Consider the following 15,672-nt stretch of genomic DNA (forward strand, 5'->3'; position numbering starts at 1 on the left):
ACTGGCGTCCTGCTTGGTTGCTCTAGGTAGGTGTTTAAATTCAGGGAGGTAGGATTTTATGTGCATCACTCCTCAGAGCTTCTGTGTCAGCTATTTGAGGTAACCTTATGCTCAGAGTAATAGTTATTCCTTGGTCTAATGCTTCAGTTGCTGTGGAAAGATAATTAAAAAAGTAATGTGGATTTGTGTTTTCCACTTTGAAGTGAACATCTATCTTTCTCTGAATCTATGTCCAAAATATTTTTCCTTTCACAGGTACCTCCATTCATATTTGCAGAAGCTCCGATATTTCACAGGGACATTTGTCACGATAGTGGTTGACCCAAAGTGTCTAAATGTGTGTGTTGGTGCCTATTTGCAGTATTCTTTTTTTCTTCTTCTAGGACGTGAAAATCTGAGAAATGAACAAATTACGGCAAAGCTTTAGGAGAAAGAAAGATGTCTATGTCCCAGAGGCCAGTAGGCCTCATCAGTGGCAGACTGATGAAGAAGGTGTTCGTACTGGCAAGTGTAGCTTTCCTGTTAAGGTAAGAGTTTCTGCCTTTCTTTTGGATATCCATGAAGTACTCTTGCCATGAATTATTATTTGGGTTTTTTTTGGCAAGCATAAGCCAGTGGCATGCTTCATTACACACTGACCTATTTTACAGTCAGCTCTCATTGCAAAGGATGTGGCTTTTTGTTTAAAGCCAGATGACTCATGTAACAAATGCCTTGGAAAAATCACTGTCTGAGATATCCTACATTATTATCTAGTTGAAATAAATCATGTAGCTAGGCAGAGGAGTAATACAGTATTTGTCTTTGTTTTTCTGGAAGAGCAGAAATGATAGACTTCTTGGATTGCATGGAAAGGTACTTGGTTCTCTGTTAAAAGTGGAGTTACGGTTACAGTTTGACTTGTAAGGTAAGCAGTGAGTTGTGCTTGGAAAGGAATCCTTCCTCCCTTTTGATAATTGAAAACATTGCAAAGTAACACCTGGCTTTCCTTCCAGTGCTTGAGGTTATAAGCAATTGCTAACTTCTGAGAGTGTCTTCTGTGCTATGATTGTGTGTGTATGTTACAGACTATTAATGCATGTGAAACTGAAATCACCTTTTTGAATTCTGAGAACTCATTCCAGATTATCAGAGTATTATAAATAGGTATTTTCTTTTGTGTCACCATGTCTCCTTCCTCTTTATTTCAGAAACAATATTACTTTAATATTTTAGAATGATACTTTTAATATTAATACATAAGAAATATAATAGTAAAAATAAATATAAAATTTAAGGTGTCTTGTTGCATACGCTCCCCTTGTAATCAAAAGCTCTACAATAGATTGTAAGCAGATGACACTTATGGAAAGCTAAGGGATTAAATATCTATGCACAAGGAAAACAGTGTGATTCTGACACCTAAGGACCATTTATTAGGTTTTATCTGTATCGAAGTAATTCTGGCTGATAGTTAAATAGGTGATGTTGCTAGGTGGAACTCTTGAAACATGCTGTTACATTTTTTTTTTAAAGCTCTGGGTATGTGCAGATACACAATAAATTTGAGGTAACTTTCACAGTAGGTTCATGCCCTACTTTGCCCCACTATAGTTGCTTATGTATGCTTTTACATAAACTCAAGTGTACATAAGGTTTCTAGTTTGTTATGGTTGCTTGCTTATTTGTCTTGTGTTAGTTTTCTGCTGGGAGGAGGGAACTGTAATCCAGTACTAAACAGAGATGGTGTTTTGCCAGAGCTTTGAAAGTAACTGCTCTGTGGAAGCTCAAACTTCGATTAAGGTTTAACACTGTCTAGGAGAGAACAGAACTGTTCCCTTGAGGATTGTTATTTTTTAATAATTTCCAACAGTTGAAAAGCAAAATGCTCAATTTCTAGACATTTAGTTTTAGTCAGACTTTTTCAATCCTTTACTGAACTCAAAGGGTGTGAACCACTTCTTGCTGTTTAAAGACTGACTTTTTTTTAAACTCTCAGTCAGGACTTGCACTTATAATGACAAATGCTTCCTGTATTTAAATGAAGCATTCATCTATTCTGGGCACATGTACCCAAAGTCAAAAAAGGTTTTGGGCTATCCTGTGCTGAAGAGGCATAGAAATGGATGAGGTTTTGCATCCTGTCATCATAATGGGACTGACTTACTCTTATTTGCATGGTTTATATTGAAATTCACTGAATTAATTTAATTTGTTCTTTGGAAAAAACACTCTGAAGTAAATGCATCTTTACATATGTTTCTTGATTTGGTCTGAATGGTAGATTATTGATGTTTAAAGAATTTGCAATTAGATGAAAACTTAAAATCAGAACAATTTAACATTAAGAGGCATTTTAGCTTATTTGATTAGAATTTATCTTCCAAAATACTGTGCCTTGAGATGAGCAGAAGTGGAAATTTATATTAGGCTTGAGATGCAAAGTGGGTGTTAACTGGTGTTTAATAGATACAGACAGGAAATATGCTATTGTGAGTGAATGAGATAAACCAGATGTAGAGTCATCGGTTTAGTGGGTGGTACTATATTTTACTCGCAAAAAGAATAGAACTTTGTGCTATTGAGGGAGAGTATCCTGTCACAACGTTCTTGGGTATTATTCAGAAATTCATACATTCCAGGAAAAGTATCCTGTCACCTATGCCCTTAAATATCTGATGGGGTGACTTTTCTTCCTGATGCTCCTCAATGGAACAGAATAAATTGGGAGATATTTTGGGAAAAACGGTTAATGAATAGGAATGCATTCAAATCTGAAACATGGTGAAAATATCTTAATTTTCTTAAAGTTCCTAAATGGGAATTCCAGAGTGGTCCATTGCCTGTCGTATAGCTGCTCAACCACAGTGTAATGTGTTTCAGGGGCAGGGTCCTTATTCTTTATGGTCTGCCTTGCCCACCCTCTAAAAATCACGAGCCGTAGTTCTTTGGAGCTCAAAGTATAGCTGAGTGGCAAGACCACAGTCTGGCTTTTGCAGGGATGATGAAGATTTTGCCCCTATAGCTGGTGAAGACCTGAGAATTATTAACAAATGTTCCTACAGCTGTCTTTAAGGTTTTCTGTATGAAAGTGAAATACACGAAACTAATGTAGTAGCAGCCATGTTGAGGGCTTTGTTTCTTCTGATGCTTGCTATTTTATTTAGCTAAGACTCTAACATTGTTTTTTTGGAGAGAGGAGACTAGTGCAAATGCAGAGTATGGGTCGTTTGCTCTCAGTTTCTCTTGTAAAAGACAAAGATATGTCACTCTCTTAAAATAGTGTAAAGCTGGTTTGTTTTTTAACTTCTTGCCTTTAGGCATTTATATTTTGCCCAGAGTTGGGGTGTTTGTAGAGTGCTAGCACAGATTTATCCTTTTTAGATATTACAGAACATTTGGAAGCACTTTGAAAGTCATGTTGCAAATAGGATTTCATCCTGCCTCCAGGCTTCATTCTGTGTTGGACAGGGACTCCAGTAGCTGCTCATTCATTGTGCTTTGAGGATGCTGTACTACAAACAGATCTAATGTTATTGAAAGGTTTTTGACATTGGCACAGTTCTTGAAGCTCTTCCTGTGCTACATCCACAGCTAATCTTTTTTGTTAATTAAAGTCCGTAAGTGTGCTGTTGGATTTTGAGCAAATCTAATGCATCTATGGATTGTCTTCATTTTGGTAGAGAAGATGCTCTGTAGAAAATATTGGCAAAATTCGTATTACGTTGTTGCTTTAAAATTCAGGGAAGCGGATTTGATGCACAGTTGGTTCTCTCCAGTGCTGTGCTCATAAATTTGGAGGTGGTGATAATCCTGGGTGCATACTGTTGCTTTTAGGCAATAACACTTTTTTGTTGTTTTGATTTGTTTAACAGTCTGTGTTTTTCCACTACTTGGAGTGGCTGTGTTGTATGTAACCAGCTACTGATCATATTTTCTCAGTCATTTTAGTGCGTGTGGGATGTATTTACAGATGGTTCTTTACTGTGTTGGAAATCTAGCCACGCTTGAGGTGGTAATCTGACACATTCAAAATAGGGCCTTGGAATGGCTACTGACTTTCCTGCAGTGCTCTTCTGCATAAACTCCTTTGAATCTACTAAAGTTGCATTGAAAGAAGAGCCAGGATGCTAGAGCATACGAGTGAATGGTTTTTATGCGCTCCGCTGCATCAGCAGAGAGACAGGTGCCTGTCTGTCAGCAAAGGTATGGAAAGGATTTTAAACTTGGGTTTAGACAGGTGTGACTCTCAGACTTTTGCTATTCCATTGGGAGCATAATGGTATTGCTCTCCTAACTTGTGTGGTGTGGAGGCATGATACATTACAGCTTTTATAGATGTACTCAGAGTTGCCTCGTTATTAACTGTGGCACTGTTACAGCTGCTGGAAAATCCATGCAGAAGTATATTCTTCAGGGGCGAATTCTCTTCCACTGTCCTGACAAACTAAAAAGTAACTACTGTGTTTCAGTAGTGAATCCTCCCTCTGAGAGAAAGACTGTGCCAGATACATGTAATGTATAAGGGACTTAGACGGAGACATTGTATTTAAAACTATTCAGAAGTAGATTATTCTAACAGACATTACAGCCGTGCTTATCAGTGCTATAATTTATTTTTACGCAATCTTTATGCATCATAATTGCAAAAAACTGAAGTTCATTGACATACACATTTTCAAACTTGCTTTCTTGCTCCAGACGCTACCTCACTGAGATCACGCAGCTGTTCTATGTTTTAATGACTAAAATATTTGACACTAGGGCTTCTTTTGTCTGAAATGCCTTTTTGAATGTCCCTCTGGGTAAGTAGTTTTTATTCATACAAATGCACTTTAGAGTAACTGGCCTGTGAAATTTATATTAGAAAAATTAGATCATTTCCCTCTACTTAACAGAACTAAACAAACCAAACATTTGCAAGTTCTTGGTGGTTCTAGCTAACCGGATGTGTTAAACAGAATGTTAACAACTGATTCCTACTCGTGGTTCTATAAGATACAAGTCACATATATCTTGGATTAATTTAATTAGTTTTATTCTGTCACTTTCATTTTTTTGGTGGTCAGTTCCTTTGGCCTTAATGCATCTAAGGCTACTATTGCCTGTAGCCTGCTACTTTACTTTCCTACTTTATTCCATAAGATTTCAGTGAAATAAGTCTATGTGGAAGAGTAACAAACCACATTTGTATTTTTGAATGTGAAGCCCAGGATTTGCTGCTGAGTGCCTGGTATCATTTGAATTAGCCTTTTGCACTGAATCTTGATTCCTGTGTGTAGACAAATAAAAATTGTATGGATGCAGTTGTACATTAACATATAAAAGAATTTACTTCAACTGTTTCCTGTCTAGCTCTTGCTTTGGTGGGAGATGTTCGGAGGACACCATATTGCTCTGTATTTAAGCAGAGTCAGAAGAAAAGGGAACAACTTGCGCTGAGTCATGTAGAGTATCCTAACCGGGACCTGTGGGTGTCTGTTCTCAGCCCTGTGACCCGGCAGTGTGTTATGTCGTTAGGCCATATGTGGCCCTGCTGAAACCACCAGCAGCAGCACACAGACCATTTCTGTCACTTTGCTGTGTGCTCTTACACAACTAGTACCTGCCCAGTTGTCCTCTTTAGTTTTGAGATATTAAACTTTATTGCTTAATGTCTAATTTATAAATCTGATATGAAAAATAACTTATTTTTAATCAGTTTATAAATACAGCTTGCATGCTATTCTGTTCCTTGAGGTCAGAAAGACTGGTAGTCAGCGCGGGTAACTGGCTTTCGTGTTAGGTCTTAAATGCCCTTCTAGTTTGAAGTAATAGTAGCTGTGAAAGAGTTTGCAAGCATGTTGGTGCTGAAGTGCCTTTAAGTTAGGCATGTGATATTTTTGTCTGTGAAAGCTTGAGATGCTTGAATAGTCTTTGGAAACTATGTTAAGTATTGTTAAGAAGTTAATGTGACAAATCTGCTGATTTCTGAAATGTTGCGCAGCCTTACACATTAAACACTACAAATCCCTACCTCTTAAGGCATGACTTGATGTTAGCAATGAACAATAACCATTTCTATTGATGCTAACCCAGCAGCAAGCAAAGGTACGTTTTTAAAGTCCTGCAGCATTTAAGATCACAGGAAAAAAGCTTGAAGATAGATAATTATAAAATAATGCTGATTATAACAGAAGGTGTGAGACTTGCCTCAAATATATTCCTATGCGTTTTTGTCATGATTAAAAGGAATGTAATGCAATCCCTAATCTTTAAACTTTTCATGCTTGTGTCCAACCCTTAGTTTTGTTTGAATAGCCTTGCAAATAAGAAGTTTTAGCTTCTTACTCAATTTTAAAACCCTCCTGTCTGTGTCCAAGGTCAAATTCTGAAATTGTTTAGTAAACTTCAAATTGTTTTAAAGATATGACTATTAATGTTTAGAGCCATAACAATGGTTTGGATGTCCTTACAGACATATTTCTTTTAAATGTAATTAGGTGTTGTAAATCAAACATTTTTCATTGGGTTATGCTTTTTAATTCTGGGTTTTGTTTTTTGAAATTAGGAGATTTCCAGTGTCATAAATGGAAACTGAATTTTTTTGCAGGACTTGAAGAAAAGGTACAGCCTGCACCTGTGCAGTTGTGTTTATAAAACTTTGTGCTATCAACACTTGATTTTCTTCCCTTTCCCTTTCCCTTAAAATTTTAGATTTATTTACTAATGCTGAATTCCTGGAAAGGTGGGAATTGCACCCAGGGTGGGACTGGGAGAAATAGTAGGTTTAAGCGTCATCAAGGGAAATTTAGGATAGGCATTAACAACAACTCCTCAGCAAAAAAAAACAACCTCCCTTTCTAACAGTGAGGCACGTAAGCTGCAGGGTAGAAGGTCTACCCTATTGATCTCCAGTTACAGAAATGTCATAATACTTCAGGGCTGACTTCTCTGATGTAGATGTGGAAGTAGATCCTGCCTTGAGGCAAGTGGTGTCCTACATAACCTCCTGAGTTCCTGCTCTGCCTCATTTTAGGGATTTGTGAGAATATGAAGAATATAGCATTTGTGTATCCTGTATTGAGCTTTGCTACTTCATCTTCAAAAGTCCTAATGGGAAATGTTTGTTGTTCTCTCACAGTATTGTTTCTGTTCACACTGAGAAATATGATAGGAGAACCAGTGAGTGAAACGCACAGTGTGGCTCTTTAGTGGGTGTGATGTGAAGAGACATGGAGAACTACTGGTATAGATGCTGCTTTGTTTTTAGAGTTAGATTCTTTTGACCCACACTATTCAGAGACATTGAGCCATCATAGGCTGTTACAGCTCCTGTTGGGGGTGGGGGAGCGTTAACAGGTTGATGAGATATTTTCATTTCTGATGACTTAGGGAAGTGGAAGAAGTTGGACCCTAAGGACATGTGTAGCATTGTAACTAACCTGTAGCTTTGACTAAGCAGAATTAAGCTTAGTTTGTTGTTTGATGCTTAATCATGGAGTTTCTGTTGGCTGTGCTTCTACAGCTGTGTATAAGCAAACATCTGTTTCAAACCAATGAATTAAAAAAGCAGGAACATTGGTGTGAGAGAAGAGAAACAAAGTATTGAACATGGGGATGTAAGTCTTACAGAAGTCTGTGGAAAAGTACCTCAGCTTTACGAAGTATCCAGGCTTTCTGGAATTAAGCTTATGTCTAGTTGCAAGACAGCATTTCACTGTGAAACTGTGGAGCTCAGGCTTTAATTCTTGAGCAATACCAGTTCCAGAAGCGTATTTACATATGCAGATTCCAAGTAGTCAGTCTTACTGTTACAAATAATACCCCATTTGTAGAGAGAATAGTACTTACAAAGAGGAAGAAAGAGGAATATTGCTGCCTCTAGAAAAAATACCAAGGAAATGGTGGTGTGCTTTTCTCTATGGCAGCTAGTTCCCTAGCACAGGACACCTTGGCCAAGACTTAGAGTAAGCTCATTTCCTGCATCCATCTAGTTTCAAATGTAATCTGAAGAACTTAATCTGTTATTGCAAATAAAACAGTGCATGTGAACATCTGCTGATGCAGAGGGAACTTCAATGATTTGTGTAGCTGCGTCTGTTTGGAAGAGAGTCTGTAATAGCATATTAACAGGCTTGAACAAACAAAACTGGGTCGAGTGAGTTGTCCAGGTGGAAGGCATTCTCTTGAAGGATTTTTTTTTTTTTTGCCAGCTATTATTGTTGAACTTTGAAATTTTGAAAACTGAGTCAGCCAAGCATTTGTGAAAGAAATTAAAACAAAGAACAGTGATCAGGGCATTATTTCTTGTACTAGGACACGGATGGTAGATCTGTTTTGTTTCTGACCAGCAGTCATATAATCATAGAATGGTTTGGGTTGGAAGGGACTTCAAAGATCATCTAGTTCCAACCCCCCTGCCATGGGCAGGGCCACCCTCCACTAGACCAGGTTGCCCAAAGCCCCATCCAACCTGGCCTTAAACAGTTCCAGGGAGGGGGCATCCACAGCTTCTCTGGGCAACCTTTTCCAGTGTCTCACCACCCTACACTAAAGAACTTCTTCCTAATATCTAATCTAAATCTACCCCTTGTCCTGTCACTCCATGCCCTTGTAAACAGTTCCTCCCCAGCTTTCCTGTAGGCCCCCTTCAGGTACTGGAAGGTTGCTATAAGGCCTCCCTGGAGCCTTTTCTTTTCCAGGCTGAACAACCCCAACTCTCTCAGCCTATCTTCATAGGAGAGGTGCTCCAGCCCTCTGATCAGCTTCGTGGCCCTCCTCTGGACTCGCTCCAACAGCTCAATGCCCTTCTTATGCTGGGGCCCCCAGAGCTGGACACAGTACTCCAGGTGGGGTCTCACAAGAGTGGAGTAGAGGGGCAGAATCACCTCCCTCAACCTGCTGGTCACGCTTCTTTTGATGCAGCCCAGGATACAGCTGGCTTTCTGGGCTGCAAGCGCACATTGCCAGCTGATGTTGAGCTTCTCGTCCACCAACACTCTCAAGTCCTTCTCCTCACAGCTGCTCTCGATCCATGTTGAGAGCAGTCAATGTTTCTGACCTGGTACATCAGCCCTTGATGTTCTCTTAGGAGCAATTTCAGTAGGGTATATTTGGGGGAAGGCAGTAGGACAGCTTCAGCAAAACCACTTGATATGGTAACTTAAGTTGTTAATTTTTAGATGAAGTTAGAAAAAGTTTAAAATGTTGAAAAAGAATAAAGTTTCTCAAGCACTTTCCAAGTTTTAAGGGCATTTTGCTACATGCCAGTTTAACTTGTTCCTGTGTTTGACTTGAGATTGATACCAAACACCACCATCTGTGAAAGAGAACACAAAGCCCAGAGATGAAGAGGGAAAGGTTTTTTGTGGGTTTTTTTTATTACTTGCTGTACCATCATCTCTTTTTTTTTTTTTCTGAAAATGTTAAAATAAGCAATACTTGTATTTTAAAATGTTTGGGTTAAGGGTTTTCCAACAGCCCCTGAAAGTATTTTATTTGGATTGGAGCTTTTATTTTATGTTACTTTGTATGTGAATACAAGGATTTTAGCTTTCTGCAAAAACATTGGTGGTTAATTTCTGGTATAATGATTAAATCTCTTACAGAAGATCTTATGGCTGAGAATTGCTGATGTCATGACTATCATTCATTGGTTGCTATGGAAATTAAGTAGGAATGCATTCAATATTAATACTGCATTCCTACTATGTGCACTTTCATGATGGAAAATTGCTTGCCTTCTCCAGGAATGCTGGCCACAGTGATCCTTGTGACAAGGCATGCTCTTTGTAAATATGCGCGGGGTACCCCCTTCCTTACTGTTCTGCAAAGTAATCAGCCACCATGGTATGACTTATGCAGTTCACATCAATTTTGTGCAGCCAGTAATTATGTGTCCCAGTCCTTGAATGTGTTTATGGTAATGCGCCATGATGGATTTGCATGAGATTTTACTTATCTAGGATGAGTTGCTGCCCAGGCACTTCACCGTATGTTTCTTTTCCTTCAGTTTGAAAGGGAAGTTCCTTTCAGAGATCCTGAAAGATTGTGTATAGAACTGTGGGATTTGCGTATCTGCTTTTTAAAGTGGTTTCCATGCAGTCTCTTTCCTGTGGCAGGACAACAGATTTTGGGGATGGTTTATTTTTGTTAAGTCCTGAAGTCTGGTGTTTAAGTTCCCTTTCAGGCTGTAAGGAGCAGACCATGTCTTAATCTAAGTACCAGCTGTATTTTCTTTTTCTATTAAATTTTGACATGTCATTCATAAAATTTTGTTGCACTAATAAGTTGAGCTAATATTTCAAATCTAAGATTAGGTAGTGATATAATTACAATTCAACACTTCTGATTAAAATATAAGGGTACTAGAAAAGGTCTCAGTATGTATCAGAGCTTTTTGCCAAGTTTCTTGAAGAAATATTTATGTCTTTGATTACTACCCATTAAAATTCAGATAACTATTGCAGCATTGGTTAAATACTCTCAGCCTGCTGGGTGAAGAAAGTTTTTAGAAATAAGTTTGAAGACTTGGAAGGGGACCTGCTGCTTAAGGGAGACTTGTCTAAAAAAAGAGGACCACAGTGTTTGATTATACAGTTGAAAGTTATTTTTACAAGAAAGAAACTTAAACATATATTGGTATCTATAAGGAATTAAACCACCACCCTACCCCAGAAAACCAACCTGGAAGAATTTTGAAACTGCCTGTAAACTGTAGAAGGCCACTGGTACTGATAGTGATGAGCTTCTGGCTTCTGCAAAAATGGTGCAATGGAAAGAACAAGGGTTTTTTGATGAAGGACTTAAAGTGTAAAGTGTAAGTGCAAACAAAGCACCTTTTGTCCTCTATATCATAAAGAAGTATTGTGTGGCAGTGTGATTTCTTTTATAATTCAGAATTGATTGATGCTCAATGAGGTCTGTGGATTGTACCCTTTTGGTGTGGGTAGATGCACTTGATATGTGCAATAATGTCCCCATTCACTGGAGTGGAAGTAGTATTGAAAACTGCAGCTAAACTTGCTGTCTCTAGCAGCAGTGGCATGACTGATTGCTGAAAGTTGGAGCATGGGACTTGAATAGAGGTTTGGCAACACGGGAAAATGGTTGTCTGTTTTGGAGTGTGACATGAGGCAATATTTACCCTGCTCTGTTTCTCCCTTTTCCAAGCAAAAGGCAGGTTGCCAAGTACAGGGACTGAATGGTTTGGATCTTCAGTTGGAAATATTTTGCCTACACTGGGGTAAATGAGATCTGCAGATAACTCAGAAAATCTGAAAGTTGTCCTCTCTTTGTATGATACTTTACTTATTGGTCATGCAAACTAGATGGCTCATTCCATGCATGTATCTTTTTTTTTTTCCTGTCTTCTCTAAACCTCAGCTTTGTTTCTGTCTATATCCCTCCCTTTTTAAAGAGAAGTTGACAAACTTTCTTAAGTTACTAAACCCAAAACTTTCCCATACAAATATGCACATCTACAGAATTTCTGCGTCTCTGGAATTTCCAGAGGAGTCACAGCAGAACCGAAGATCCATCTACAATAGCTGTTGATATAAATATATACTTCCAGACACACAGTAAATGCATCTTTAGTTGTTGCTGTTTGTGTATTTTTAGGATTCAAATTTTCTAGTTAGCGTGTGTTCTGGAGAGATGAGTATCTTGCGCAAGTGTTCGGCAAGCGCAGCTGAGGGAGTACAGTTGCTGTTTTGGCAGCTCTAGCATTTAATTATAAGACTTCAGCCTCACAGAGCTCATTTTGAAAAAGCTCTAAAGTGTCATATCTCTTTTATTTACCTTGTAGTTTCTATGCAATTTATTTTTCAAGCTGTTCTCCAGCTGCGAGGACTGGTTTAAATGAAATTCTTGCAGAATTGTTCCGTCCAGATTTACTCTGTTTTAAAAATGCCACATAGTGAGATTTAATGTTAAAGCCCTCTATCGCTGAAGATCTTTTAAATCTTTCAGCAGTTTCATGATACGTAGGATGATACGTAGACTCTCCTCTTCTGGAACATCTTGCCTTGCATGAAAAAGCCTTCAACTTCCAAATTTCTCTTAAATATTTAAAACAGTCTGAGTTTGTCCATTTAAGTTAAATCTATTATGTTATTCTGATAGAGTGCAGCAATATGGTACTAAAGAGTGAAATCTTTTTTTGTCCATCTAGTTAAGTATGGTATGCTAATTAATGAAACAAAACCTGGGAGATTTCTGATAACTCATGTCAGAATATTCTGTGATGGAGTGCAACTTCTCAATGGATTATTAAACCTAGGTTTACCACTGCATTAAGTGAACAAGTATTGATTCTGATATTTTAAAACCATGTATTCACTCTCTAGCTAGTCTAGAATATAAATGCTGAATTGCATACAATTCTTACAATGCCACATAAATTGGGGTTTCTTTGACCTATACCTCTTATTACAAAACTTCAGAAAGCTTTTATTTAATAGTTTCTATGGTTTTCTTTAAGAGTTAAGAACTTTGAATAAGAATATGAATGTTTCTGAGAGAGCATTTCCTTCTCCTATCTAAAAGAACTATGATAAGAAAGGATAGGGAGAAATTGAAAACTTAGAGCTTTTTTCCACCACCCCAGAATGTAAAATGAAACTATCCAGAGTACCCTGAGCACTACGCTCTGATGTATTTCTTGAAATTGCTTTCTCAATAGGCAAATATTATTCTGGGTTATTAATTTAAAAGCTTTGAAACTTGCAGTTTCTATTCACCGTTGTTTTGCTGTTGGGGTTTTTTTTTGGGTTTTGTTTTTTTTTTTTTTTTAAGTAGTGCTTGATGAGTATACAGAAAACTGATATTTTTTAAAACTTTTTGTGAGAATGGTGAATGTTTCAGTGTCCACATAAGAGCCTGGTGTTGTAATGAAGATAAACAATTTTGGTTTACAATTTTTAAAAAAGGGGGGAAAAGAGAAAAAAAAAAAAAGGATGTTTTCGGTTTGCAGTATTGAAATGTCTTGAGTTTGGACGTGAACATTCAAATATATTTGGTTATCTTACTGTGTAGTATAATTCAGTTTTCGCTACTAAATTTATTTATCATTATTAAAAATAATTTATTCACAATCATCTCTATATTGACTTAAGGTTTTCACACTATGCTAGTGGAAAAAAAAAGTGACTAAAGATCATGCTGAATAAGCAGGGAAATGCAGTTCAGTTTAGTTTTTTCCCTGTGAGTAAGGAAAGACTGTCTTTCCCTCAGCATTTCTAGATGTATTATGTTTTTCTACTGGTGCTGGTGCCCCATATAAATACAAAGACAAACCTCCAAATACGGGTCTGAAAAGAAGGCTCGCAAAGTGCTGCCAATGTCTGTCATCTCAGCTGTACTGAGATGAATTCAGAGATTGGATTTTTAAACCCAGGGAGTTTCAGGTGCAACTATTAAGCTTTTCTCCCCCTACTCTCTTTCCTGCAGTACTTGGGGCATGTCGAAGTGGATGAATCCAGAGGAATGCATATCTGTGAAGATGCTGTGAAGAGACTGAAATCTGTATGTATATTTGTTTCGTGCAAAAGTTGGCTTTGGGGCTGTGAGCGTTGCTGGAAAAGGTCGGTTGGGCAGCAGTGCCCCAGCTAAAGACTGAACTTTTGACCCATGTTAGGAGAACAGTTGGCCGGTGGTTAGGGGGATGTGCTAATCTGATGATGAGAAGGAGAGAGTTACAACTGTTCTTTCTACTTGCAGAAAGTCTTTGCAAAACATATGTGTAAAATATCCTCTGTGACCTTTGAGACTAAGTTGGGACTTCAACCGTTGTTTTTTAACAGTTCTTTCTCCCTCTCTCTTTTCCTCTCCCTCTCTCTCCCTCTGTTGCCTGCCACTTTAATAGTGACTTAATTCACCATTATACAAAATATTACTTGATTTAGGCTGCTTTTTTCTAATGCACTGCAACATTGTAGTCACGCATGAAATAATCTGGCTTGCATCTGCTCAAAGTGGCCTGAAGGCTGCCTAATTCTGATATGTCATGAAGTGGGCTGCTCTTTGTTTGGCTTCTGTGAACGTTTGCTTGTGTAAATGGCACTCGTTCAAAGCTCTTTGTATTTCTGTGGCCATTTGAAGAGGTCTTGTCATCTCTTTCCTGCAGTAGTAGTATCACAAACTCCTGAGGAAATTGCAAACTCCAGAAAGGCAGTGATAGTCTATCAAGGAACTGAGGCTAAAACAGCATTGAGGAGAACAGGAGAAAGGACATTCAAATTTGAAGTCTGAATGGAGGTAGAGAACTGCAATCCTTTTCATCACTTCTCTTATGTGTCTTAGCTATATATGTTCTTCAGCGATGCCTTTGGTAGAAGAAACTCTTGTATCCTTGTAGCTCAACAAAATTACTGAAAGTACATCAAACACTTCCATTGCACCTTTGCTAACTTAAAATATCTGCTACTGGACGTCTCTTTTTTTTTCCCCGTCACCAAATGTGAGAGCTCAAATGGCTTCCAACTAAACCTGTTCTTCCCTTCTTCCTAGCACACAACAGAGTGTGATAGGCTATCTTTTCTTCCTTCTGTTGTGCTGTGAAGTTTCTGAATTGGTTTAGGGCTCTGATTAAAATCAAGTCTTTTCATTCTTTTCTCTCTAGGCTAATGTATAGCAAAAGCTGCATCCCATCTGTTCCCATTCAGTCCAACAGTGATTGGTGATTGATTTTTATTAAAAAGGGCCACACAAAATATAAATTAGTTTCTTTGTTCTATGGATTTAGTTTACGTAGCTAAAAGTGCAAGTACTGACCACATAATGAATTGCATCCGTTTTTGTTTCATTCTGGTTTTTGTTCTATCAGAATACTTTCTATTAGCACACCAAATAACCTTGCAGTATCTACTTTATGCAACTTCTCTAATTCTCTTCTCTGGGGAGCTATGCTGTGAAGTATTTATTCTCCAGTTTTTTCATAAACTTTAAGCCCGCAAGCCAGTTTAGTGTATCTGTGCTGTCATGAGACAGTAACAGGATAGCACCCAGTTTCTTCTGGAATCTGAATAATTCCAAGATTGTGATTCTTGATCACCTGAATTACTATTTCAAATGTCAGACTTGGATATCCAACTTTTACAGTGCATTCTCTGGCAGTAAATAATTTCATTTTCCTATTCTGTGCTATGTCATTATTCAAAATTATGAATGGCATGAATTTACCCGTTCTCATAAATTCAACATTTTTCTTCAGATAATTCTAATTTCTTCTGCTGTTTGAAGTTTTTGATGTCTATATATAAATCAGACACAGGCACATGTCTCTTACAATTGCAATTTGCATTGTCTCCTTTGTCAGTGTTGGAAGTTGAGAAGCAGAGGTGAAATTCTCTTTGGGCCCCAGGAGGAAGATTCAGATTACTGAAACCGCTTTGTGTGCTTTAGTTGCTAGACTCCATCAGATCCAAGGTTCATTTGGAGCTGCTCACTGCAATTCAACCCCTGCCCCCCACCCCCAGCATGTAGGTTTTAAACTGGGGGCATTTCTTTAGGACTCTACTATTACTGAAAGCTCTTTTCTGTACAATATGCTCTCTTAATTAGCAAAAGCCAAGACACTGGATGATGTTGCAGCATGCAAGGAATGTGATAAGAAAACAGTTTGTTCTTTTGGTACTCTCTTGCTTTCACAGTACTGGGTTATTTTGATGGGCTTTCTCTTGCTCTTGAAAGATTTACAAGTTTGAGCTA

General features: G+C 38.0%; 1 protein-coding gene across 16 annotated transcripts in view; it reads left to right on the forward strand.

Moving 5' to 3' along the window:
• Positions 1-15,672, forward strand: part of NUMB (NUMB endocytic adaptor protein) — a 97,455-nt gene that overhangs the window by 60,192 nt on the left and 21,591 nt on the right. For all 16 annotated transcript variants that reach the window (XM_054825898.1, XM_054825912.1, XM_054825913.1 and 13 more), the window contains 2 exons: positions 384-527; positions 13,414-13,488. In XM_054825898.1, coding sequence (XP_054681873.1) covers positions 402-527; positions 13,414-13,488 — 201 coding nt within the window. In that variant the 5' untranslated portion in view covers positions 384-401. The remainder of the gene's footprint in view (positions 1-383; positions 528-13,413; positions 13,489-15,672) is intronic.

This window comes from Grus americana, chromosome 5 (genome assembly GCF_028858705.1).
Source record: "Grus americana isolate bGruAme1 chromosome 5, bGruAme1.mat, whole genome shotgun sequence".
NCBI classification, from domain to species: Eukaryota; Metazoa; Chordata; class Aves; order Gruiformes; family Gruidae; genus Grus; species Grus americana.